The sequence below is a fragment of the Branchiostoma belcheri genome, unplaced genomic scaffold (genome assembly GCF_001625305.1).
Source record: "Branchiostoma belcheri isolate BF01 breed outbred unplaced genomic scaffold, Haploidv18h27 scaffold33, whole genome shotgun sequence".
Classification (NCBI taxonomy): domain Eukaryota; kingdom Metazoa; phylum Chordata; class Leptocardii; order Amphioxiformes; family Branchiostomatidae; genus Branchiostoma; species Branchiostoma belcheri.
Genome location: NW_017803943.1, coordinates 450,349 through 477,580, shown reverse-complemented (window position 1 = coordinate 477,580; position 27,232 = coordinate 450,349). Strand labels below are relative to the sequence as shown.

General features: G+C 42.0%; 3 protein-coding genes across 4 annotated transcripts in view; 1 reads left to right on the top strand and 2 right to left on the bottom strand.

Moving 5' to 3' along the window:
* LOC109475261 (helicase domino-like) overlaps positions 1-2,778 on the top strand; it is a 63,567-nt gene extending 60,789 nt beyond the window's left edge. Inside the window, exons 57-58 of the mRNA XM_019775861.1 lie at positions 545-703; positions 1,196-2,778. Coding sequence (XP_019631420.1) covers positions 545-703; positions 1,196-1,375 — 339 coding nt within the window. The 3' untranslated portion in view covers positions 1,376-2,778. The remainder of the gene's footprint in view (positions 1-544; positions 704-1,195) is intronic.
* Positions 2,779-4,617: 1,839 nt separating this feature from the next.
* LOC109475128 lies at positions 4,618-7,358 on the bottom strand. The gene is made up of 3 exons (XM_019775665.1): positions 7,016-7,358; positions 6,157-6,469; positions 4,618-4,781 (listed from the first exon to the last, which is right to left on the bottom strand). Exons 1-2 carry the CDS (start codon positions 7,356-7,358, stop codon positions 6,189-6,191), a joined length of 624 nt encoding a protein of 207 aa, XP_019631224.1. The 3' UTR covers positions 4,618-4,781; positions 6,157-6,188.
* A 6,752-nt stretch (positions 7,359-14,110) lies between these two features.
* Positions 14,111-27,016, bottom strand: LOC109475301 (amyloid protein-binding protein 2-like). 2 transcript variants are annotated; one of them, XM_019775916.1, is made up of 14 exons: positions 26,860-27,016; positions 24,689-24,777; positions 24,070-24,221; positions 22,913-23,036; positions 22,198-22,423; positions 21,637-21,669; positions 21,317-21,384; positions 20,807-20,912; positions 19,377-19,501; positions 18,866-18,951; positions 17,415-17,605; positions 16,710-16,875; positions 16,263-16,358; positions 14,111-15,804 (listed from the first exon to the last, which is right to left on the bottom strand). In XM_019775916.1, exons 1-14 carry the CDS (start codon positions 26,995-26,997, stop codon positions 15,650-15,652), a joined length of 1,755 nt encoding a protein of 584 aa, XP_019631475.1. In that variant the 5' UTR covers positions 26,998-27,016; the 3' UTR covers positions 14,111-15,649. The 2 variants fall into 2 exon arrangements, with proteins under 2 accessions (XP_019631475.1, XP_019631473.1); XM_019775914.1 differs by having other exon boundaries at positions 14,112-15,808; positions 16,267-16,358.
* Positions 27,017-27,232: the final 216 nt, after the last annotated feature.

The following is a 27,232-nucleotide window of genomic DNA, read 5'->3' as shown; positions in this document are numbered from 1 at the left end:
GTGAAGTCAAGCTTGTAATATGTACATATGTAACTCCTATCATTGTTGTAGGTTGTCTAGCTAGGAGATTGGCCCCTAGGGTGCTTGTACTTGGTATCACTACACTCCATAATGTAGTTCTAGTAAAGGAGGAATGTTTTACTTTAAACACCTCAGTCCTGGGTTTATGGGATATATCTGTTTTATTTATGCACAAACTGTTGACAGCTCCTTCAGATGCTTCCCTATTTTGAGCTGCTTTGAATTTTCAGCTGGATTTTGAAAAGAAATGTATTAATTGTTTCAGGGGGAAAAAAGAAAAATGCTCAGTTTTTACTAAAAGTGAATTGACTAATGGAGGGAGCGCCCAAAGATGAACTGGCGACAGACAGTGGAGAGGGACCTTCAGGCAGTCAGCATGAGCTGGAAGGAAGCCTTGAGGCTGGCTGCTGACAGAGGAAGCTGGGCTGCTTTGACTGCCTCATGCGTCACGGGACACGGGAACCCCTAAGTCTAAGTAAGTAAGTGAATTGACTAACATTCTTGTTATTTCTGTCCCTAACAGGTGAAGGTCCAGCCTGCAGCCACAGTGACTGCAGTCGCCCAGCAGCTCGGTTCTCCCACCACTCTGCAGCTGGCCTCTCCACCGCAGCAGTCACCTCAGCAGCCGCAGCAACTGCAGCAGACTGTCACTCTCACACAGGCCATACCTACACAGGTCCAGGTAGGTACTTAAACACACACACATACACGCACACACACACACGCTCTCACAGAGGCCATCCCTACACAGGTCCAGGTATGTACGATCACACACGCGCAATCACGCACGCACACACACACACAGACATACGCACACTCACACACACACGCGCGCGCACACACACACATGCACACGCACGCGCGCACATGCACACGCACGCACACACGCACACTTTCTCACACTGACACACATACACGCGCGCGCACATAAACTACACACTTGTGCATACGCACAGAGACACTCGTACACACACGCTCACACAGACACGCACGCACACTCTCACTCACATGCATGGCACATGCATTGTACACAAGCGCACGCACACATAAACACGTGCAATGACGTAATGAGTAATTTGGGATTTCTATCACTTTTCGTTGTTTGTCTCCATGTCCAAATCCTTCATGTGCTTTACTGTTTATTTGTGCCCCTAACTGTCCGTGTTTGTTCCAGGTGAGTCGAGCAGGTACAGTCCAGGGCCTGGTGACTCCTGCCCACCCCGGTCTGCAGCAGCCTGGCACGGTCTCACCCCAGGACTCAGCACAGCAGCAACCTGGCTCTGCACAGCAGGGGGCTGCAGGCAACAAGTCATCACCCTACACCATGAGGCTTAGGAACCCTCCTAAACACTGAGAGCATCTGTGTGGTCTCAGAACAACTGTGTGCCCCTCTCCCCAAAAAAAGTTTAGGGTATATAGTTTCCTGTACACAATAGTGCAAATGAATCCTTTCAAATACCAAAAGCAGCAAGGTCTCACCTTACACCATGACGCTTAATTATGAACCCTCCCAAACATTGATCACTACTGTGTGCCCCCCTCCCCCGAAAACTGAACTGAACTGTGTGCCCCCACTACAAGGCTCGCCAAACTGCACAGAACTGTACCCCCCCCAAAACTGACCTGAACTGTGCGTACCCCTCACCTGCAAATAGTCCCCATTGTACACTATACCTGTAGTGTGAAGAAACCTACTGAAAATATTAGCAGAACCCTCTAAACATTGAAAACAACTGTCCTTAGAATTAGATACACTAGACAACATTTTCTTGAAGCTTCTAGAGCACTGTCGCTTGTACGAACAAAGCTAAAAAAAAAACCTCAAAGTTGTCAACCTTCATAACACATTATTAAACAATCAAGGTCAACTGCGTGATCATTTCATCATGTTTTCTGTGCTGAACAAAAATCTAGTCATACCCTTCAAAAAGGAACAATGCCATATACTTAGGCCACAGCAACTTACTTACATTGTACTCTAACTTGTGATCTGTCTTTGAATCAAACTCTTCAAAGACTCTTGCTTTGTACCCTCATATGGTCTGTATGTTATTGTGTTCATTTGTGGTGCTACTGCTGTATATTGCGTCTACTAGTTTTGAAAGTATCTACCAAAAAGTATTTTCAATTGTCTGATATAGGAGAGAATTTGTGATGAGTGTATGATAGTATTGACACATGTACAGAGTTTTTCAGAGCTAGTGGACGTGCCGTTATGTTGACTAAACAAAAGCAGAATCTACCATCATAGTAAAGAAGAGCTATAATAGCTGTAGTGAATATAAGATTCTGAGAAAAAAAACATAAGAATAGATTGTGTATCTTCAGTTTGTTGTTTGTTGAAAAGTCAGTGCTTGTAAATAAACCTAGAATTTGTTTTGTTGTGCAGCTGTTAAGATTGTTCCAGACCTACCATGTATACACTTATATTAATATTAGTACTTTCAGGCGTTTTTGTCCATGTTAAAAACACCTTTAAGTCAACTTCTGTAAAAAAAAATAATGGCACTTGAGGACTCGATCTGTGTAAATTCTTCCACCTCAAGAAGTCATAAGCTCATTTCTTCTCAGTCCTTGTAAATATCTTAAGATTACATCTAAGATACTGGAGCTTAAGGCTCTACCTAAGTTAGAGTCTCTCTAGTGTTAAGTAAAGAATGAGGTATGGTGTGGGAGTTCTGAGTTTCCCGTTTAACTGTGTAAATACATGTACCCGTGTGTATCTTTTTGTTGGATGGAATAAATATGACCTCATTATGAGACTTTGTACTACACAAGAGAAGCCTGTGATTTTTTATTTACTGTGATGTTTCAGTTGTGTTAGGTGGTTAGGAAAGGCAAGTGATCTCTATCCAGTTCTAGCTCACTGAAGAGCTAGTCTTCCACTGGACATGACAGAGAAGACAGACGCTATGTACAGTATTTACAGGTTCAATGTACCGGGGAAATTCCCCTAGCTATTTTCGATAAGCACAGTGTACAGTGTACAACAGCTTAACGCCCCGTTCTAAGGACTACGGCCCTTTCCAGTAGTGTGCATGTCTGTTGAGCGACAACAACCGTGATTCGAACTCCCTCTTGGTCCAGGGGCAGGGTCGCTAACCTTTAGGCTTTAGACAATGCATGCTACCACTCGTTGGAAAGCTTCATCTTTCATTTCTCCTACAACTCTGGCAGTTCATAAGTAGTGAATGCTTGTTGTCCTTATGAAAGTTGTTCTAACAACAACCTTACTACTCGGCTAGCCTCTACCACGCTTCAGAGGCGGCTGGATAGAGTTGAAATTTGCCACATGACAGATAATATACCAGGGGAGTTGATCCTCTAATGGGAGCGGCGAACTGTACTTAAGCGGACCAACTCCCCTGCTATGTTTTCTGTCTATTTGGCCAAATTCCACTGTCCAGCCGCTTCTGACGCCTGATAGTTTATTGGTTGAGAACTCATAATAAAGCGAGGCAGTCACAAACGTATGTGTGCAAGTTATCCTTTATTCAGCTGGAACCACTAGCTACAAATCTGACATTCCTCATCAATGAAAATCAGTCCTTTTGTGTCTGGAAATAGTTCTTCAAATACCATAATTGTCCTGCCAGAAATTCCTATCGAAGAATTTGAAACATGACACCCCGATGACGCATTTTTGGCGGGAAGGTGACGGCGCCCCCCTGGCGAACCATGCGAACTGACGTACTGAAATGTCGTATTTACGTCACGTACGTCAGACCGTCGCCGTCACGCGTCCCAGCGTGCGCACGTCGCGTGGCGAAAACAACTTCGGACATCAAAAGAGTCTCACAGCGTCGTTTGTCATTGTGATTCAGTATCACTTTGATATTTCAAGCTAAATATAAAACCAGAGAGTGTTGTGTGCGGTAGACGGAGAATGGATTGCTACTCAACTGTAATCTGGCAAGTTGGATTAGATTTTCACAGTCTCAAATTGGCGAAGCGAATTCTAAACGAATATCACACACGCTTAAGTTTTAACTGTTTTTAGCATGAAGGTCAATCAAATCGCTTAAGTCCTAATGTCAAGATAAGCTGAAGAACTAAAGGGGGATGTTTCATTGCCATAGCTATAACACGTTGGCAGAACGTACTGCGCGAAATCTGTTTTTGTTCACCGTTTTCGTTGGATGCTTGCTGAAAGTTGCATCAGATTTTACCCGTTCCTGACACAACATTTAAAAGCTATAGACGACAAAACGACCTTAAATGGGACGTTTTGTGTGTGTGCTACGCATACTTGATACTGTATTGGGATATCCACACAATACATTGCGGGATTCGCAAAGGCGCAGTACGTTCTGCTAACGCGCTACCTTATCCAATATCATAAGTAGGTTTGCTGAGAACGTTTAAGTACAGAGATAATTTTTTGATTTTTTTAGATACATGGTTTGTGGATAGCCTGATTAAATCTATTTTGCCGGCCGCCCAACATCCAGCCGGCGGACTATGTATACATGTAGGGAGCCCCCGGAGCTTGGGTTACATAGGCTAGTTTGTGGACAAAAACTGACCTAATGTGAACTTAAAGAGGAAATTGAGCTCCTAGAGCCGTTTGTCTTCCGTTTTGCTCCAATGTCCTTTATTTTCCTTGAAAATCTTAGATCAAAAGCTTAAGTATCGAACCGCTTTGATCTATATATAGTCTGTTCTTCGAGATTATGTCCTGAAAGTCCTCAGCCGTTGGCGTTGGTCTTGTCCTGAGAGCTACTGTGGTCTTTTCTTCGGCTCTGTGTCTTCTTCAGCATCTGTAATAATAGTTGGGGATTTTCGTTACAAATGAAAACGTGACTAATCAATATGTTCTGAGAAATAGTGCTAGTCCAAACACAGCACACAAATACACACACACACACAGCACACACACACACACACCGTGATACACACACACACAGCACACACACACACAAATACACACACACACACACACACACATACATACACACACACATATACACGCACACACATACATACACACACACACACACATGTATATAATTTCATCAGGTTGGTGAATGATTGAATAGCAAATTCACAACCAATAGTTTAACAAGACTCGCATTTCTCACTAGCTATTGTTGTATATATAGGTATGAACCCAACTAGCTTTAGTGCACGTATATAGTGAACCAGTAACTCCTAGCTAGTTAAAGCTAGTGCACAGTGAACGAGTAACATTTAGCTTTCAGTGCACATGCACAGTGAATCAGTCATAATTGCCCCAATGAAGAGGACAGTCATCAAAACGTCGGCTTTTGTTGTGGTTGTGAATACAGAACTTCAGAGCTATTCAGGGTTATTCCACAGTATGCCTAGTACCTACTATAATTGGACTGAGATCGCTTTTCACAGAAATGTGTACATGTAGGGCAACCAATTACTGGCTAAAAACCATTGAGAGATCGTCAGATGATAGAACTTTATGATTGGAGTCAGATCAAAGATCTCTTTACACTAGAAAAAACGTGTTTTCATCTTTTGAAAAGACATGAAAGCACTGACGCCAATACAGTCACCAGTCCTGTTGGTGTACTGTTTTACTTTGTGCTGAGAACAACACTTGGATTTTGAGACTTCTTCTCTTGTGGTGGGAAGAAGTTGATGTAACCCCGTAACAATTCGTGCTAAAATGTCTAAGACTCGGACAATTGCATACTGTTGAATGAGAAGAAGTCTGTGCTACTAATGTTATGATTTGATGCAGGAGACACATTTGCTTGGGCATGCAGGCATGGGATAAATATATTTATGTACTTTATTACAACTAGTTTCGTTGTACGGTTGTCGGAACAAGAAGAAACAGAGAATATGTTTTGATGTATTTGACACTAAGGCTAATGGCTGCATTTTAGATAACATCAAATGGGGGAGGGTTAGGGGAAATACGGCTTCCTGGCGATCCCTTGGCCTTGCATGCTTATTGGTTTAAAAAATTCATCTAATATTGTGGTTATGGATGAGAATTCCAACAAACAGAAACACAAACCTTTCAGTACAATGGATAGTCCCTATTCGCCTTCCTTCAGTAGCTTTCTCTCGATCCCTTACATGCTTATTGGTTTAAATAGTTATTTAATATTGTGGTTATGGATGAGCATTCCAACAACAAATAGAAGCACAAACCTTTCAGTACCAAGGACAGTATCCGCCCGCCTTCAGTAGTAGCCGTAGTCCTCCTCCGGCCAGGCCCTGCTGCCTCCTTCCCGGTGGATGTCGGACGCTTGCCCGTAGTCGGTCTCGGACTGGTAGTCGTCGGCGTGGACGGAAGCGCCGCCCCGTAGTTCCCGGCCCATCCGCCTGATGGTCCCGGCCGGCCGGAACTGCCCGAACACGTTGTTCATGGACAGGGAGGGGATGAAGTAGCGGTACCAGCGGCGCGTGGCCCGGTCGTACACCCTCACCTCTCTCCCGCCGCGGCGCCACTGCGCGCCGCCTCCTCAAGATTCAAAATTCAAGATGGATTTATTATTTTTTTCGCAGTTAAAAGAAAACTAAATAGTAACAGTAGATGACATGTAGTTTATAGTATTATTGTAATGTATAGTTTCCTAGCACTTTGCAGTAGAATATAGCGTACCAGTATGAAATACTCATGTTTTACATACTGGATATCCTCTTGTGCATTTAGCCCATCTGGGCAAGAACATGCAATAAAGATCCATATCATATCATATTATATCATTGTAAACCAATTTAAAAAATATCGGTGCACTAAAAAAACAGGTTTGCATTCCAATATAAGTTATATACATGTAGGCGCAAGATTAAGAAAAAAATAAAAATACATGTTTCATACATTATAAATTTCCCGGACTACATTTGATACAAAACACTATACAAACTAACTAGTTGAACCATGAACGGTATAGGCGAGTTCCTATATCTATTCGTTCTTGCTCTCGGACAGTCTAGCATCTCGCTGTTTCTAGTAGTACTACGGCCAGTTATTTGTGATCTCTGTGGAGGTAGCCAATCTCTGTACTCTCACCTCGCTTTCCACGCAGGACGTCGCCTAGGAGAACGGAGAGCGGTAGAGGGTGGGTGGCCAGGCGGGGGCTAGCAACCGTGCCGTCTGATGGCACCCACGGCGCGTAGTAGGCCCTCCCCCCGCGGACTTCTTGCTGCGGCCCGGCGTCGGAAAGCGAATCGTCGCCTTCGTCCGCAAAGTCGGCAGGCGACAGACGAAGCGTTGGGCCCTTCTCTTCATGTACCATAGCTCGGTTTGGCTCTTCTGTGAGCTTTTTCGGCGGCACCGAGCCAAGACTGACGGCCGTGACAGCTAGCAGGACAGCGCAGTACAGAGTGGGGAAATAGGCACGCACCATGGTCGGTACGTAAGTACGATTGTGGGGACGGCGTTGTCCGCACGCCGGTATATGTAGGGAACGGTTTTCGCGTGGGCTGAAGCCTCGCCTGTGGGCACACGCCTTGCACGTGACGGCTAGTACTAACTGGATGGATGGAACAATGGCTGGCGAAGTCCTCTCTCCTAGGATCCTGTTGTCTTGACGTATTGACACATCTTCTCGGCTTTTCTTTGTTTGGCGGTAGTCGTTAGTCTATGCAAAGAGGTTCAAAAGGTTCTCCTTAGCCTATAGAGTCCGGCCTTGTTAGCTTTAGTCCGCTTCCCTAGTTCCGTTCCCCTCGTCTGTCGGACTCGGCGCTAATGACGATCATTACATGGAAATGAAGGGATGTTGGACTTACAAGGGCGCTTGTTGGACGCACCTTAGACACGCAACTATGAGGTGTATTTTCTTTGCAAGCGTACGTGTCCATAACAGAGAGCTTTTGACTTGTGATTCCGGATCCATCTCACACATGTTTTCACACGTTTCACATGTTTTCACTTCTTTCTTCTATAGAGTTTGTACGTCAGACCAAAGACATTCATATAATGTCCTTGGTTAGACACGTGAATCTGAAGCACTGGCCATGGTCAAGCTCCGGATCCACGCGTGAGGCAAGAAACACGTCAAAGATCAGGATCCATCCGGGTGTGAGCGGTTCAAACCTGGCAGTCTAGTCTTACATAACTTCAATTCTACTAGTACTTACTGTACAAGACTGGTGTGTTATGGCTAAAGGCGGTTTGCCGTAGTGTTTACCGGTTATATGGTGGAATAAGGAAGCATTTCTTCCCTTTGATTTCAATTAGCTAATTAGCTAAGTAATTCCACCCAAATGTGAACGGAAATGGAATAATGTCTTACGATACGCCAAGTGGGAAAAGTCATTAAACTGTGTCAAGATCAAGATAATGTAGTAGATTGAATGTAAAACACGCAGAAGATGCAGAAGACGTAACAAATTAGTCCCGGTGGACTGTCGGCCACCGGAGGGGTACCTCTCGGTGTTCTCACGGCTCGGTCACGGTGCCTTTATGCCAGCGGGGCCCGGGTAGAATTTAAGCCAAGAAGACTTAAATTCTTCTCGAGTCCCGGACGGGCCAAAAATACTAGTAGCCCAGTAGCCGCGGGGTGTCCCACGGGGCCACATAGGGGTCAAGCCCGAAAGTGCCAAAAACAGCCCGGGAACTACCCGCCAGGGCCCCTTTCTCCAATTGGGACCAAAGCTTAAGTGATCCCTGCGGCATAGTACTTGAAAGAGTTGATACGAATATAAAGTCTTTTGGATGGCTGGGCGCCTGTTGTGAAGGGAATAATAAATACTTGTACCTGTAGGTGTGAAGGAACTATATATATCTGTGAATAATTTCATCAGGTTGGTTGGTGAATGATGGAAGAGCAAAGTTGCTTAACAAGACCCGGCGTGTCGTCGGCCGTCTGCCATCTTCCATCAATGCAGTTATGACTAGTTCGCTGCATGCATTGAAGCTAGGCGGTACCGTATATGTATATCTGTATCTCTATAACCGGTATAACCACTTTTCGGCGTAAGACACCAGCTTCGCAGGCACGCGGCGCGGCGGCAGCTGGCTTCATTACACCGATCGACTCGTTACACCTCACCTTTGAACATCTAACTCTAGACAAAGTTATATATGTACATGTATAGTTGTATATGTATGTGAACGGAATATGTATATGTAAGTCCATTTGCCACCTTGTGCATTATTCCCAGTGAGTTAAGTCGTTGTCATGTCAGGGGGTATTCAAAGAGCTGAACTCAAACCTTGACAGCCAGACTATAGCTGTGAGCTGATGCACGTCACTGGTAGTACCAAAAAAAGTAGTGAACAAGTACCGCTAACGAGCTAGCAAAAAGCCACGAAGAGACCGGGATCCGAACCCATGACCTTTTGGATGGAAGAGCAGGTGTTTCGGTGGCTGCAAAGACAGTATTAAATTGGCCATATCCATTTAGCCTCTTTCCTCTGGAGATTACAGTTTGCGTCAAACTGCACTCTCCAGCGGACCAACTCCCCTTGGATGTTATCTCTCTATTTGGCCAATTTCTACTCTTTCCAGCCGCCTCCCGAAGCCTGGTAGAGGCTAGTATCCATTTGCAAGGCAATCACCGTTCCCCACCTTAAGATACCAGCACAAAAAAGAAAGCCCGATAAAAAACGCGTACAAAACACGTCTAAAATAAGCCGAAGGCCAAGCCTCTACCAAGGAGCTGGTAGCTGAAAGCTCATTGCCTCTACTAAGTACTGGAAAGGCCGCCGTAAAAATAACTCTAATAATACCTCGGGGACGCGTTTCACGACAAGCTGACTCCAATAGTACGTGGCATCGTTGAAAGGTCTACGTCAGCCTCTATTACATCAGCGCCTGCCCTGGCGGGGTGCAGGCTAGAGGCCGTTTACGGTTCATCGTCCTGCCAAATGTACCTACTCTCCAAGCAGAGGTTTGGGTTTGGGGTTATTTTGGCGAGTTTTTAGGCTTCTTTATCGAGGTTTCTCTTTTGCACTGGAATTTTTTTCACCCACCCCAACCGTGAAAAAAAAGTCCAGTGCAAAAACACACCAAAAATAACCCCAGACACAAACCTCTGCTTGGAGAGTAAAATGTACTGCGAGTTAAAGTGAATCAGTCATTCAGTGCAACAATTTTTCGGCCGCGAAACTGGAAATGAAACGTTCAACTTCCTCAGATAATAAAATCTTCATGTGCAAGTACTTTCACGAGTACATGTACTAACGCTTTCTAGCACAAGCGGTGCATCCTTTCATATTAAATTGTGCGTAAACTGCACCAAGAGCTCACTACTCAGTTTTGTTTTGAAAAACCTAGTACAGTGACTGTAACTATCTGCACCTGTGTATGCAAGGCCTGTATATACGTACTACTAAGTATTGTTTGTCTCTACTCCTACCCGGGCGGCCCTCGTTATGCTCTGGAGGGCTCGAACATAACCAAGTTAGTGCGGAAACACTAATGACTACGTCAAATGATATAAATACGTGGGTTTCGTGAGTGAGAACAGTGGCTTGAGGGTGCTACATGTACATGAACCAAGGCCAGCGCACTTCACGGAGTCGAAGGGTTAGGTGTGCAGGCGTTGGACAATACTTCAGCCTAGAAGAAAGGACCTCATTGTAAGAACTACTTTTCCACTGGCCCAAGCATTACGTATAAGTCCTATTTTGGCTTTGAAGTGCTATACGTAGTCACGTAAATCCGCTAACTGAAAGTTGTGTCTCCATGTAAGCCGCTCCTTGTTTGCGAAATCACAATGGAAACGCACAATACTAGCCTTGACCAGACAGAAAGGCCGGATACTTACTAACTTCCTATTACGTCCATCGCCTCTAATTGTTAACGCATATCCGGCCGACATCGTTGACAAAAATTAAAAAAAAAAGTTTCACACTATCAAAAAAAAGGCGTGTAACGCCTTAAATACAAATGTACCTGTAAAAATATTACCCTTCCTAGATCACTTTTGTCTCTGTTTTAGTCTTGTCTGAAAAAAGTAAATTTGGAGGGTGCTGTCCTTCAGGCAGAAGAAAATTTATGCCTCATTGTAGCCCTTATTCATACACAAAAGGTGAAGGCCGACAATGGCCTGCAGGATGTCGTTAGAGAATTCTAGAAGTTGGGAGGTTCATGGAGGCCGCTTCACGTACTACTACTGTATACGTAATAGTAGAAATCGTCCTAAAAAGGAATATAACTAGCTAGGAGAATTAGCCGGCCAGAGAGGGTCCTTTTTAGTCCAATTTCTTCAGCCTGCAAAGGAGTCTGGTGGAGACTAGTACAACAGCATGAACATTTTGTATTTTGTTTGTAAATTTGTTCTTTGACAAGAAAACCCAGAGAAGAAAGTTGTTTTGCATCGGGCTCTGGAGTACGTCTATACACTACCAGGGTAAAATGAGGTTGCTCACGACGCAAAACGCTGCCATTTTATTATGAAAAACTTAAACTTTTCTCCAACTCAAAATTTGACTCACCAGAAATTTTCGACTGAATCACTCAGTCTTCCTCAGCTATCTGACCCAAATGCTGTGGACACGTGATTTTTCCCACGTGTGACGTCAGCAAAGGGTTGTCTGAATTCGATATCGCCCCCCGTCCCGGTTGAGCGATGGTTGAAGTGCCCTGATGTATACGGCTTCTTTTATGCCTCTCTTGAAGTAATCCTGTTCGGTATCCAAGATTCTGCCATTTTAATTTGGCATCTTTTCATGTGCCCTTGTCCTATTTACCCATTCTCTGTGTGCTCTAGATCTGTCTCATCTCTCTCATCTTTCAATCCTTCCGCTCCACTTTTCAGATGTTACGTAGCCTCCACCATGTACCAAGCTATCGGACCAACTCCCCTGGCATGTTATGTTTCACTAGTATCCACCAGACTTCTTTTGTGGGGTGAATTAAACGTAGAAATCGGCCTAAAAGGGTATTACTTGGCCAGAGAAGATAGCCGGCCAGAGAAGCTCCATTGCTTCTCTGGCCAATTAATACCCTTTTTAGGCCGATTTCTACGATTTATTCACCCCGCAAAAGAAGTCTGGTGGAGACTAATGTTTCACACTATCTCTTCCCCATATTCCCATTATCGTCACATCGTATGACGTAGTTATATCTCAGTAGCTCAATCAATTTCACATAATTGACGCAAATCTCAGCCCATCTCCGGTGTGTCCGGTCCAGCTTTGGCGGTGCGTTCTGCCCAGAGGGCTTGTTTAGTTACTGTACCGACAATTTCCTCTATCTTCAGCAGATCCAACATTTTGTACGGTGGCAAGACAGTATCCATTGACCAGAGAAGTGTCCATGAGCCACCGAAGCTTATTCGCACTTCTCTGGCCAATGGATACTGTCTTGCCATCGTAGGATCTGCTTTGACATTAGCCAAAGGCTACATGGGGCTGTAGAATAGTTGACAGCATTTTTTACTTCACTGTCTCTATAGCACGGTATTGAAAGGTGGAGCCAATCCCTCTTTCTACAACATTTTACCTCCCCAACCGAAGTCAGGTACCCATTTTACACGTACGCGTGGATAGACCGAGGAAACCTGTGTAAAATACCTTTCCCAATTTCTAGCTAGGAATGCCAGATCGAACCCACAACCTCTTGGATCTTGTTTCTGAGAGCCTATAACCTAATCGACACACATACAAAATAACGCCAGAAAAACTGATCATAAAACTCATCTTTACTTTCCATATGTGCATGTAGCCATTTTATTTTAGCCATTCGAACAAAAAAAAAACCCAGAAGTGCAGCAGTGTCTTCTGTGTTTCAATCCTGCTTTAAAAAAGAGGAAAGTTAAACTCAAAGTTAGGAATTACGTGTGTCAAGAAACCTTAACGTTCTATATACTGTTGACTTTACAGACAAATTTTATTTACAAACACGTCAGCGGTGAATATCACTGCTTTTTTGTCTCCACATCGACAGAATGTTTCCATCATTCCTACCAGTAAATAGAGCTTTTCTCAACAAAAGAACAAGAAAAAATATCAACAAAAGAACAAGAAAAAACCTGAAGGCATTCAACGGAAATGATTATCTCTTTCCTTTGATGTAAGGCCACCCCAAATTAATTTCTTGGTTAACGGATTTTTCTTAAAAAAAAATAAAAATAGAAACAGGCTTAGGCATCCTATTATGACCCAAAATGGTACGATAGGAGCCATGAAGTCAACACACCAGGCTGGTTCAAAATTTAAACAATGAATTTTGAACTTTTAATGATACCATTGGAATAACTGCAACAACTAGGAAGAAAATGACTGTTTTCAACTTTTCAGGGCAAAATATGAGCATTTGCAGTTGATTCTGAATTTTTTTTTTGCAAATCAGAAAAAAATGAAGCTGATGAATCCATTACCCAAGAAATTAAATTGGTGTGGCCTAAGGATGCTATGATCTCAATTCTATAACATAGTCACACTTCCAAAAGTGGTCTTCTAATGTATAACTATAAATAGTGTATTTGGCATGAGTTCTTTACACTCAAGTTCTTTACCATATTCCTCTGTACTTAAATAAGTAATACAGGCTTCAATTCTGTATTATATTATGTTTTCACAGCTTGCCAGAGTTTCCTTCACTTCCAGGTGACAAGAGTTTGTTGATTAAAAGGACATACATGTTAAGTTATAAGTACTAAAAGTACATGTAGTCTCCTGAGTTTGTACCCACAAACCTGTTGGTTTAGTTATGGTGTCGCTTGATAAGTTTAAAGGCATCCAATGTCATTTCTGGGCAACAAAACTGAATTTTCAAAGTTTACTTAACTCAATTTTCTGGACATTCTTTTCATGCAAGAATTTTAGTAAGGCCATGTTGATTTGATTATATGGATGACATCCGCGCGCGCATGAATTTTCGGCCGTTTCCAAAAAAAAAAAGTTTTCAACCATACTGTAAATCATGCAAAACAGTTGCTAAATGAGCAAAAATATACCATAAGTTGCAAGGAAAACATTTAGAAACGATACCAATGTCGTAGTATGCCAAAATCAAAGGAAAAAAGACAAAAATGTAAAGAAATGAATTCGAAGAGTAGATCATTCGCCATAACATATTCTGTGCCATTTGTTCAACCTTCATGACTACGTAGATTTCATAGTGAAAGCAACTTTTTTTTAATCAAATCAACATGGCCTAAGTTGAATCAACCCCATCCCATAGCATACACATATGTGAGGCAAAAATGTGATGCCGCTGAAGGAAAACGGTTGCTTGTTTCTTATCATAGGCTGGCTCTAGCTATTTATGGGCGGTACCCAAACATAAAGACACTCCTCATGTCTTGTTTTGGGGGCTATTTCAAGCACTTCATGTATCAAATGTGCTAAGAAATGGCAGTCAATGTCAGACAGATTTTCTCATCCATTTTTTTGTCTTGCTGAAATTGCATTGGGTGCCTAGAGAGACATAATTACAGATACGAGAGACATAATTACAGAGTACAGTGTTACATTCAATCAGTCTGGCGATTGGAGAAAAGATCTATTGGGCTGTACACAATAACAGAAACAAATCATGAACTCAGGGCCACACCAATTTAACTTCTTAGTTCTCAGCTTTGTGCAGGAAACTGATGGAGTGGGCAGGGGAAAAAAAATCAAACAGGGATTCTGTGATGGACCCAAATGCTACCACTGTCAGTAGTGGTAGTAGGCATCCTTCCATCTTGAAAATAGTCAGAAATAACGTTAACATACATACAGCTAGAAAGTCAAGGGTTTTTTCAAACTGTTGTTGTTTAAATGTATAAAACATTTTAGGGTTGCTTTATATCCTAGATAGTAATTGTTATTTCAAAAGCAAAAAAAAATAATAATAATAATAATTTTGATGCCAAGTCTCTTTCGTCCTCTCCAGGAATTTTGCAGAGGACGAAAGAGACTCAGAAGCAAACAAGGCTAGAAAAAATGAAGCCGGCAAATCTGAGAACCAACATATTAATTCAGTATGGCCTAGGAGTTAAATAAAACAACAAATATTATGCAGTGAACTCTTACTGATCAATTCGACCTACATAACACATTCAACATAAAATGGAATCAAGACAATATGGCAGCTGTAAAGCTAACTTCACAGCCGACCATCTCTGTTACCATATTCTTCAGTGATCTCACATTATTTCAGACATATGTTTTATAGATACATATATATATATTTCATACTTATGTCATATCTAATTTTCTTCCCTAGGTGTTATTTTCTATGGTCTCTTTTCTTTGTACACATTATTTCAAGGCACCCAAAGCGATTCCAGGGCAGTACAACTGGGTTTTTAAACTTAATTTTCTGGTCATTTTTTTATCAACCCTCCCCCATAGCTTACTGATATCTGTGAGGCAAAAATGTGATGTCTTTGTCCGAAAACCGTTGCTTGTTTGGTATCTTTTTGTTTGGTATTATTTGTTTTGCTTTGGTACTCCTCAGGTAACTTGTTTTGGGGCTATTTCAAATGTTTTAAGTATGAAATGATGGCGAAAATATGCCAAGAAATGACAGAAACGTCATTTTTCAAACAGAGTTATGTTTTGCAGCCCTGAAACAGCCTAGGTGACTAAGTCTTGTTTCTCATTTTGGAGCTGTTTCAAATGCTTCCAGCATGAAATGATGACGAAAATATGCTAAGAAACGTCTTCCTCAGACGGAATATCTTTTGTTTCGCCACCCTGAAACTGCCTTGGATGCCTTTACATACACACAATTTGGTCTAGCGGGTCAAACCAGTACTATGAACACGCCGAAGATGACGAAGAATCGAGAAATTGCTGGATGACGTGTTCCGTGGATCTCTCGCTCAGCTCCACATCCTGGAGCGCGTCCTTAATCGGCACGGCGCGATCACGCAGCTGGTTCCAGCTGTTCAGGATCTCGTGGTACTCCAGAACCTTTTATAAAAGCAGAAAGGCCAATGTTATGATAGGAATTATTGTTAAGGTTATTGTTTATTTGTTTATTAGAATTCACCACAAGTACAAATATACAAGTGGAAGGGAGGAAAAAACATGTGTATTGACACCTTTACAAGTTGTCCTCCCAAACACAACAATATAAATACAGTGCAATACAAATTACAAAGTCGAAGAATTGTTGACATGAAATACAAATTCCTACGATAACATACAATAGTCATAAAAATGCAATACAATACACTGCTATAAAATATCATTCATTATATAAAATTGTAATAATATTTAAAACTAGTAAGAATACTAATGAGGCCTTGTGGTTCAAACATTATAGTCTGGTCTCAGGTTTGACATCTTTGAAGAGGTGATAGTCACCTGTTATGTCAATCCTTCCACAAATGTGGTAAATCTTCATAAATAGATAAATAAATAAACACCTTGTCTATGTTGCCGATGGAGTTGTACAGCTTGATCAGCCCACGATAGTCGTACTCCAGACCACTGTAACCGTCACCGAACAGTTTCCTTCCTGAAGGCAAAGTGATTCATCCGTAAATTATTTCATCAGCAAATATGCACTTAAAAATTCTGATCTAAACCAATGGCATATACAAAAATTGCATGTTTTACCTTTTACATGCAATTTTAAAAAAACAAGCATGTAGGCATGCTTCCATCTCGAAAGATGATGTATATTTATAGAGTCAAAAGCTCTTATATATATATACACAAAGTCATCATTGAATCCCTAGCCTGATTTTTTCAGTATATGCAAAATTGCTGGTTGCTTAGTTTGTCTTCTGCAGTATTAAAAATGTCTCTGCAAAATGCACACTGCAGATGGATATTTCTAACACTGAACAATAAGCACCATCCTCACCTATAGAGATGGACCTGAGGTACAGTTGTTCAGCCTGGTCGTAGCGGTTCATGTCGTAGTTGTAGAGCGAGGCCAGATGTCCGACGGACAGCGCGACTTCATAGTCCTCCTGTCCCAACAGCTTCTCCTTAATGTCGATGGCCTTCAGATGCATCTCCTCAGCTTCCTGGAGGAGACATATGAAACAAGCTCTGTATTCATTTTATCTTCTTACTTTGGCTGTTCAACACACACAGTCAGGGCAGCCCAACTAGCCAGTGGCTGTTGCAAAGGGCTCAGGCTGACATGAAGTTATAACACTGGAGTTTGACATGGACAGCATATACAGGCTATAACAGTATTCTAATGTTAAATAAAAGGATTGTATGAAAAAGCACTAGGGTCTATGATGGAGAGATCAGGGTCAGTGAGCGAGCAAACATGTTCATCTACAAGTTCCAGACCTTCCTTTGTAGTCAGCGCTTGACATGTTGCCTGCACAAATTGAAGCTGTGCACTGGTATTTCTGATGTCTGTCACCTAACCTGTACTGGTCCATGTACTGTGCCAGTTCCACTCTATGATAGTTCTAGGGAGAGAAAAAAAAGAACAATTTTCCTGACTTTTTTCTCACCTTATACCTCTGCATGGACTGGTAGAGCTTTCCCAGTTATCTAGGGATGCAGTGAGTTCCACTCTATGATAGTTTTATTCCTTGTTCCTCACCTTATACCTCTGCATGGACTGGTAGAGCCTCCCCAGGTTGCCGTAGTGCTTGGCTGTCTGCACGTTGACGACTCCGAAGGCTCGTATGGCGAGGGCGAGCGAGGACAGGTGCAGCTCCTGCGCCTCGTGGAGCAGCATGTTCTCCAACTCCTTGTTGTGGCAGTCAATCGCTATCTCTTCTAGGATCAGGGCTGGACATGAAAATCAAATTTTTACAATGTATGTTATTACAGTGAGTTTATGGCAGACACAATAATTATTAGTGATTTGATGTGGAACGGTTCTAAAGCTCCTTGTTGTGGCAGACGATCGTGATCTCTTCTAGGATCAGGGCTGGAAATTAAAATGAAGAAGTTTAGATACTGGAAGTTAAGTTTAAATTACTGTGGAGCAGTTTTCTCCTTGTTGTGGCAGTCAATTGCGATCTCAAGGCTGGACATGGAGAATTTTTATACATGTGAGAAGGATGCCGGCAGCATTGAGCCTGTGTAGAACCTTTTGACGTTAGAAGCAGGAAGTGCACTTGTTTGTCTCTGATGAAAACAGACAGGTGTGACCCCCACCTGTCCTCTCACACAGGCACAGATGTCATTAGCACTGAATTTGCCCCACCTGTCACTACAATTTCATCACACCTCTGTCCACAGCCTATTTCAGCTTCTCATGAATAAATAAATTAAAGGTTAAAAAAACCACAACATGCTGTACCAGCGGATTAGTGTGCTTTCTCTGAAACAAATGACTGGGATCAAGGAAAATGCACAAGGCCATCTTACAACTTTTCATAAATCACATTAGAAATGCTGGTTTACGTTGAAGTAGTTACGATTTTCCAGGAATTACAGCTTCAACCTTGATCCTTTCCACAAACTGAGTTCATCTCCATCATGCATGACTTGTTCACTACAAGGACAGGCAACAGAATTCTAAATTTGGGACCCTACTACAATGTACATGTTGCTCTGTAGTCATATGAATGTACATGTAATCATGTTATGTGCTTTCGCAATTATGTACACTCTATGTTTTTAATTTTATGAAATGAGTGGTATTTTAAATGATCGTGGCTGTATCAATAACATCATTGAACTGCAGCTGCCTAGCAGCAGAGGTCGAGGAAGACTGAAAAAGACGTGGATGGAGTGTGTGAAGAGCTGTGAGAGTGTGGCCTTGCAGGTGTTGACCAACAGGACAGGGCTGCCTGGAGGTGCAGTGTGATGACCAGTACTACTAGCCGACTGCTGCCGACCCCTGTGGCAGGGACAACAGCAGCAGTATAATCTAATCCTGGATAGTGAGTGTGAGTGAGTGAGTGAGTGAGTGAGTGAGTGAGTGAGTGAGTGAGTGAGTGAGTGAGTGAGTGAGTGAGTGAGTGAGTGAGTGAGTGAGTGAGTGAGTGAGTGAGTCAGTGTCAACAATTTATTATGATAGCTGTTATAAGTATAACTGACCTTTGACCCTTTTAGATGAGGCGAGCAGCAGATGCTCCTCGGGGAGGATGTGAACGATGATCTCGATGGCTCGCTCCGCATGGAACCTACAAAAAGGTAAAGTAAAGGTACATGTACTATGATGTAGTTCCATAGCCTGTTTCAGGCCATAGGGGCAGTGTCTTGTTAATCCAGTGTCTAGGGCAATAAATTGTGGTATTGGAAGACAGAGCCCTTCCCTCTTCTTCTACCACATGTTAGCTTAATCTTCCAAACCGATATCAGGTGCTCCTTTTTAAACCTGGATGGAGTGAGGAAAGTTGCGCAAAGTGCCATTCCCAAGGGCAAAAGATCAGTGACATAGCAGGATTCGAAATGAGGACTTCTTGGCCGAACACACAAATACCACATAAACTCTGCGACAGAACATACAAATAACACCCCAGATGAAGCAAGTAACATTTGCAAAGCAAGCTTTAACTGTAACTTTAACATACATTGTAAATCTAACTTGAACTTGAACCTGACTTACTTGGCATCCTCGAACCTGCCCGAACTGTACTGGTGTACGTAGGAGGAGTAGGCCAGGTCCTCGTGGGCGATGGCAACGTGGATGTTTCTGCCTCCGAACACAGACTGCCGAATGTCCAGGGCAGCCTGGGGGAGGATAATAATAATAACTAGTAAAGTAACATTTACAAAGCAAATGCATAATGTTAACCTTCACATGGTCTAGAATTGTCCTGAGGAAGGTGACAGACGGTCACTAAAATGTCGGCTGTGAATAGAAGACTTGGTTGTGTAAAAAAAGCATCTTTACTTGGTGACTTACCAACCTTATGAAACTATTCAGTGCCAGTACTAGTCCCTCCAGCTCTGTCCTGCCACATAATTTAATCCAACACCACAGGGTGTCTGCTACAGCAACAGTTATCAGTACCATGGTGACAGACATTTGGTCCAGGTCATTGACCTTGTGTGTTTTATTCATTTTATACCATGCACCTAATATTTTTTCTGTGCATCTTATTCTGCAACAGTACTACATGCAGTACACCTACATGTATTCCCATGAAAGAAATTTTAAAAAGCCCTATGAGGCAAGTATCAGGGGTTTAATTCATTCCTTGAAAGTGTGCATATCTGTGGTTTCTACTTGTAAGCCATCCAACATTCTGTCAAAACGGCATCATTCCATCTTACAAACGAAGCAAAATGTCTCATCAATTCACCACGTACATGACAACTCACTATCATGTGGCATATCTATAATCATCTATCAACTTTTTTGCAAGTTTCGGACACGAGCCATCTAGCATCTTGTCACAACTACATCATTCCATCTTACCCATGAGGTAAACTAACTCATCATTTTATGACACTTCTGGAACTTTTGTCATGATTTAAATCTTGGTACTTTTGTTTGCCACCTACTCACATATTAAGCAGCCCCCAGGTTCTTGAAACATGAATGAATGATCATAGCAAGACTTTAGTGTAGTACAATGATATAATTGTAAAGGGTAATTAATATGGTATCTAGCTCATACATAATGCTCATGTATGTTTATTCTAAGCACAATAAATTAAGATGATTTTAACCCTAATGTTATACACACATTAAATGTTTCATTTCAAAGCTTCAAGGTGCTACCCAAAGTGGCATAAGCCTTGAAGACATGATTTTGTACTATCAAGTCCCTCGAGTCTTCTAATTGCTTTCTCAAAGTGAGATTTTTTTAAAAAACTGTATCTGTATCAGTATAGCTGGTATAACCGCCCTTCAGCATAACACACCAGCTTCGGTATAGCCTGTATAACCGCCCTTTGGCGTAACACACCAGCTTCGGTATAGCCTGTATAACCGCCCTTTGGCGTAACACACCAGCTTCGAAGGCATGTGGCCTGGCAGCAGCTAGCTATATCACACAGAACGACTTTGAACTAGAAGACCATCCCTACCTGGTAGACATGAACAGACTGACAGATGTTGTCCACGTTGAGAAGGTAGAAGCCGTAGTCCAGCAGGGTGTCTGAGTACTTGGGGTGTTTGGGGCCAAAGTGCTCCCTGGAAGGACATATAATCATTAATTTTTGCAATAAAAACTTATGCTGATACCACAATTCCAACCCCAGGAAAAGTGATTGCTTGTTTCCTAGGCTGATTATAGCTATTTATTAAAGGGACTCCTCAAATGATCCCTGGAAAGGCACACACCCTTCATTTTGCCGAACCCAGGAAAAATGCGATTGCTTGTTTTCTAGCGATATCGTAGGCTGATTCTAACTATAAACTAACACATTGCTTGTTTGGGGGATATTTCAAGTACTTCTAATGTGAAACAATGAGGAAAACGTGCTAAGAAATGGCAGTAAATGTCAATATCAGACAGATTTCCTCATCCAGAATAAGTTTTGTTTTGCTGCCCTGCATTGGATGCCTTTAAGCATGTACATTGTACATGTACCTACCTGGCTACATAGACCGCATGCTTGACTAGCAGCTCTGCCTGATGGAACTTTCTCTTCACCACACAGGCCTGAAACAACAACAGATCTCAAGATATACAACAAAATATACAGAGAGATATGATGTTTATGACAAGTTTCATGACAATCTATCCATAGCTTTTAGAGTTCAAACACAAGCAAAAAGCTACCAAAACCTTTCTGGTAAAATTAATAACATATTACTCCTATATGGCACAGAATGCCTAACTACTAGAATCTTTAAGTGTGACTTTGCCTAACTCTATAATGACCATCAGAACTAAATTTGTACAACCACCCACCTTTGATGCTTGTCTGATGACATCAATAACAACCTGGGAACAGAAACAAGAGAGCACCATTACAAAGTTAGACATAATCGAATGTGCTTTTCTTTCATATCAATGTCCGAACTGTGTGTCATACATGACTTAGTGGCCTAATGTAAAGCTGTGTTTTTACCACTGAGTTGATTCACCCATGGCAATAATAACATACACACAAATAAACAAACCCAAAATGTTAAATTGTATAACATCATGACAATTGATATAATAGTCACTTGTTCCACATTGTTAACTTGAACTGTCTGTATAGTCTTTCTGTACATTGTTGTTTCATGTTTCCATGAACTTGCAATTAAACTATTTGTATAAATAAAATAAACCTGAAGGAAAGTTCTGAATAAACTATGCTCTGGGTATTCAGACCCTCGTGACAACTTAGATTTCAAAATGAAGGCAACTTTTCCCCCAAACAGTTCTTTCTTTGCACACTCACATCACTTTTGGGGACTGTCTTCAACCTACATAGAAGTATAGCCTAAACCTGTAAACAGTAATCTGAATAAACCTTAACCCTACCTTCATGGGGAGGTTCTGTCTGATTTCTCTGAGTGCCTTCACGCTCCACCTGTAAGCCTCGTCATACTGGCTCTTAGCGAACATCAGGGCACTGTACTCGCTGTAGAGCAGCGCAAAGTTCACGCTGTGTCCCAGACGCTGCAGCTTGGTCACGTAACCCAGCGCCTTCTGGTAGGTATCCTCACCAAGGTTGTACTTACAGTTGGCATTTCGCACGTGCAACAATCTGGAACGAGATTCAATAATTAGTTTTTACTACTACTTTCAGTTTCAATTGTTTCATAATCATTTTGTTTCTGTAAATCAAGTTGTATTTATAGTTGGCATTTCACACGTGCAACAATCTGGAAGGAGATTGGCATTAGTTAAAGTTTCAATCCTTTCATAATGTACCAACTACTAAGTACCTAATAGTAATACCAGCCCAGAAGAAAACAAGAAATAGTCATGCCTTCAAGTATCACAGTTATCAACCAAGGATTGAGGTGTTCAAGAATTCATTCTTTCCTAGAACTTTCGCAGAGTGGAACTCACTGTCACCAAGTACAGTAGGGGCATTGTCATTAGATAGCTTTAAACAATGTCTAGGGATGATGTTAGATGTTCAAAAGTCATATCCAGTCGCTTGAGTAATTCAGTTTTTTTTATTAAGAAACGCATCCTTCAAAAATGCATTTATATACATTTCCACATCTCAGCGGCTCCCCCTACCCACCTTGTGCAGAACTCCAGGCCCCTGAGCCAGTGAGACACGTCCTCCACCAGTTCACACAGCTCCAGACACGCCAGGAAAATCTTCTCTCCCTCCGCGTACCAGCCCGCTTCTGACATGAACGATCCTAAACAACAAAAACGAATAAACAATGAACAAGGCTACCAAATAAAATTACTACTAACACCAGACAGGTCAGGAAAATCTTTTCTCCTTCTGCGTACCAGCCCGCTTCTGACATGAACGATCCTACACAAAAACAACAAGAATTCAGAGATCTCAGACCTCCATGAAATATTTTGATGTTGTGTAATGGTGACTGTGTCCTCTTCTCATTCACCATGGTGTCTACAAGTCTTTCTTTATTGTACCAGGGAAACAACACCAGCTGTCAGCTGTTGAGGAGGTCATGTAATGAAATGACTCTGTCTTGACGCATCAGACTTTTATGTTTACTGTATGTTGTCTTACTGTATGTAACAATGTCTTGTGTAATTTTGCTGGGCCCCCTTGGAAAACAGCTAATGTAAGCTGAATGGGGCTACCCAGCCGTCTTAAGATGAAATAAATAAATAAAACAGCGAGCACTACCAGATGTACATGTGTAGACGTGATTTAAGTCTCCCTCTAAGACAGACTGAACCCAACCATGTCCATTACAACCTGACCAAAGGGCCATGTGGAAATACAGACACATAGTGACATACATACACAAACACACACATACACACACACACACACACAAACACACATACACACACATATATATACACACACACATACACGCGCACACACACACAGGGTATTGGTAATGTAATACAGATATGACAGAAGAGGATGCAGGATGCATTACCTAGTGCCAGTCCCAGCTGTAAGGCCTTATCTCTGATAGACACCTCAGAATTCTCTATGTAAGAACACTGTCGGCTGAGAGTGTTATGTTATGATACACTAGTATACCGGTACTAGTTATACAGATAGAACTTGATAGGATATAGGATGCCCTACCTAGTGCCAGTCCCAGTTGTAAAGCCTTGTCTCTGATGGAAACCTCAGACTCCTGTATATAGGAACACTGTCGACTGAAGGTGTTACACTAGGACACACATGTAGACTATTGGTTCTATAATACAGATAGGATAGGATACAGGATGCCCTACCTAGAGCCAGTCCCAGCTGTAAGGCCTTGTCTCTGATAGAAACCTCTGACTCCTGTATATAGGAACACTGTCGGCTGAATGTGTCAGACAGACATGTGGACACCTTCACTCCATGGTCCATCAGTGCCTGGAAACAGTGATGCAGCAGGTGGCTGCAAAAATAAAAAAAACAAAGACATAGACTGAAACTTTGGAGGGAATGACAATGGAATGTACTACATAGTTTCGTTATATTTCACACTGGCTGGATATATACTAAGACTACTACTGGATACTAGTAATATATATGTACATTATAATACAAAGCTCATTAAACAAGTGCTTCATCATTACAATACAAATTACCAGGAGTATTTTATCTGGCCCATCATTCTAACAAACCTGTAACAGTTCAACATACAACTAGAAGGTCACATTTGCCAGCTGATATGTCATATAAGGTTCATCTTCAAATGATTTAGCTCATCTTAACAATATTTTACTTTTCTCTGCACCTTTACCAAATAAAGTACCAAAATTCTAGACCTTTCGTTATACCGGTAGTAACAGAACAAGTCACATAGCTAGAATTCAAACAATATATATATAATAGTGTATCAAGCTTTTCAAACCAACATACCGTTTGTCATTTGCCCGTACAACCTTGGAGAAGACGGCCAGCTCACAGAACTCCGAGCCCAGCTGACATAATCTGCCCTGCTGGTACAACTGGGAGGAAAAGAAACAGAGAAAATTCAAGACTGGTTTGTCGACACGTTACATCATCATCATTGCTAGGAGCAAACTTTTGTAGCTGTATCTGTAAAGCCAGTATAACCCTTTGGCGTAACACACCAGCTTCTGTATCTGTATAGCTGGTATAACCGCCTTTCGGTGTAACACACCAGCTTTTGTATCTGTATAGCTGGTATAACCGCCTTTCGGTGTAACACACTAGCTTCTGTATCAGTATAGCCGGTATAACCGCTCTTCGGCGTAATACACCAGCTTAGCATGTACTACAGCAGCAGCTGGCTACATTACACCAAACAACTTGTTACATCTAACCTCAACATTGTATCTAATGATTGTGTCCCTACTAAACTTGGTGACTGATTCTCTTTGGATTGAATGCAATTTAGAGTCAGCAAAAGACGTGTACATTGGAATTGCATAAAAAATCTCCTATTTTCCTATATACAGATAGATTAAGAAGGAGGAGATTTTTCCCGTTCCTCTCTGGAAATCTAACCTTCCCTCCCCCTTCAAGTTCAAGCATTTTTCTCCAATATCAGAGACATTTGATGCATACCGTACGGTAAGTAACCGCTGACAGTCCGGTGGATGGCTGTCAGAAAATTTTACAAACTTCCATCCAAACCTCTGCTTGGAAACTAGCACATGTAGGTCGTTAAGCTACCCCTACTGTTCTCTAATCTTAGATCTGGTGCTGTGGGATCATTCCTGAGTTCACTCCTGACCCAAATATGTCAGTTTTTTCCTGTCGTGACAAACACATCCTCTGCCTGGATTTGCTGTTAAACTCATATCCTGTGGAACTAACACTAGTACTAGTAGCTAGTAACAGCTTTAAAGTAAGCAGTATTATAATTTGCATGATATACATTGTACCATTACACTGTACATAGAAGACTGGTACTCAAGTAGCCTCCACCAGGCCTTTCTACGGGAATACGGATCGAAGAATTTGGCAAAAGGAGAGTAAAATTGGCCAGGGGAGTCCGGCTTCGGGGAGGTAGTTTCTTTCCTGCGCGGCCTGTCAAACCTACAAGGCGGCCAAACTCCCCTGGCAAATATTCTCCTATATATAGCCAGCGTAGTTAGTCTGGTAGAGACTAATACTCAAGCCTCAGTGTGTTATGGTGCAAAGAACAGGAGATATCAGTAGTGGGAGTTCTGCAGTGCTGCAGTACTGAGGAAAGCCACCAGGGGGTCCAAATCTAATTATTTATTCAATACATATAGTAGGCCTTATAACACATACCAAATTTCATGCATGACAATCTATCCATAGCTTCTTTAATTTTTGTGGTAAACCACATATACACATGCAAGCAAATGCTACTAAAAATGTAACCTTCTTGATATAACTATTCTTAAATGTACAACTACACTTAAATGTACACAACAACATGATATCAAAATCAAGAATGAACTTAGAAATTTAGTATTTACATGCATAATTTTATGACACAAATCTGTTTAACTAACTTAAGTAAATGGCCGACACAGCCAAAAAATTATGTGCTCCCATATTTTGACACTTGTTGAGTTACATCAATGGGGGAGGGGGGCAAATTGAATTTTCGATCCAACCAGACATAATTTGGTAGGTCTTAAATTATGATGACAGTCATGGCATAGGAATCCAGTCGTAGATATTAGCAAAACATTGTAGTGAAAGAGGCTTGTGGGGCATGTGTTTGGAGTCTGGATTTTGTTCACGAATTTTAGGTAGAAAATCGTGTGACTTTCCAAGTCTGCTAAATAATTTTCCGAACTGTCACATCTAGTAAAATATTTTGGGAGTTTCCCTTTCTAGTTTAATCTGTCGATCTTGCTGATCTCCTGGTTAACACATTGATTAAGAGATTCAAGACGATTTTTGGCGACTTAGGAAGGAATCGGAGAGGGTTTTGCCCTTCTACATTTTCATAAGATCGCTGCAAACCATATTTATTGACACTTTGTAGCGACGATCCAGAAATTAAACCAAAAGACCTGGGGGTCGGAAAATTCCCCCAGCGATCGCCCACCCAAAACGCCACCTTACACCCCAAAACAACGCACCTTGTAATAAATATCGAACTGGATGTTGTCTGGTAGTGATCTAACGTCCTTCCTGGTGCGGGAATAGTTGTCGACGACGGCTGTGATGGCGGAATTGTATAGGGAATCCGGCATCCACTGCAGCTCAGCCGCCGCCATCTTTGGTCGGTCTGGAGAATCTGGGCTGCCACTTCGGCCACCATGACGTCACCTTCGGGAACCGTCGGCCAGCGTGATGCAATAATCGGAACGCTCGCGCGAGGGCGTTGCGTTACGTCACCGAAACTTTGAAATACTAGTATCCAACTTACTAGTAGTAGCCTCTACCAGGCTTCGGGAGGCAACTGGAAAGAGTAGAAATCGGCTAGATAGAGAGATAATCATGCCAGTTTGT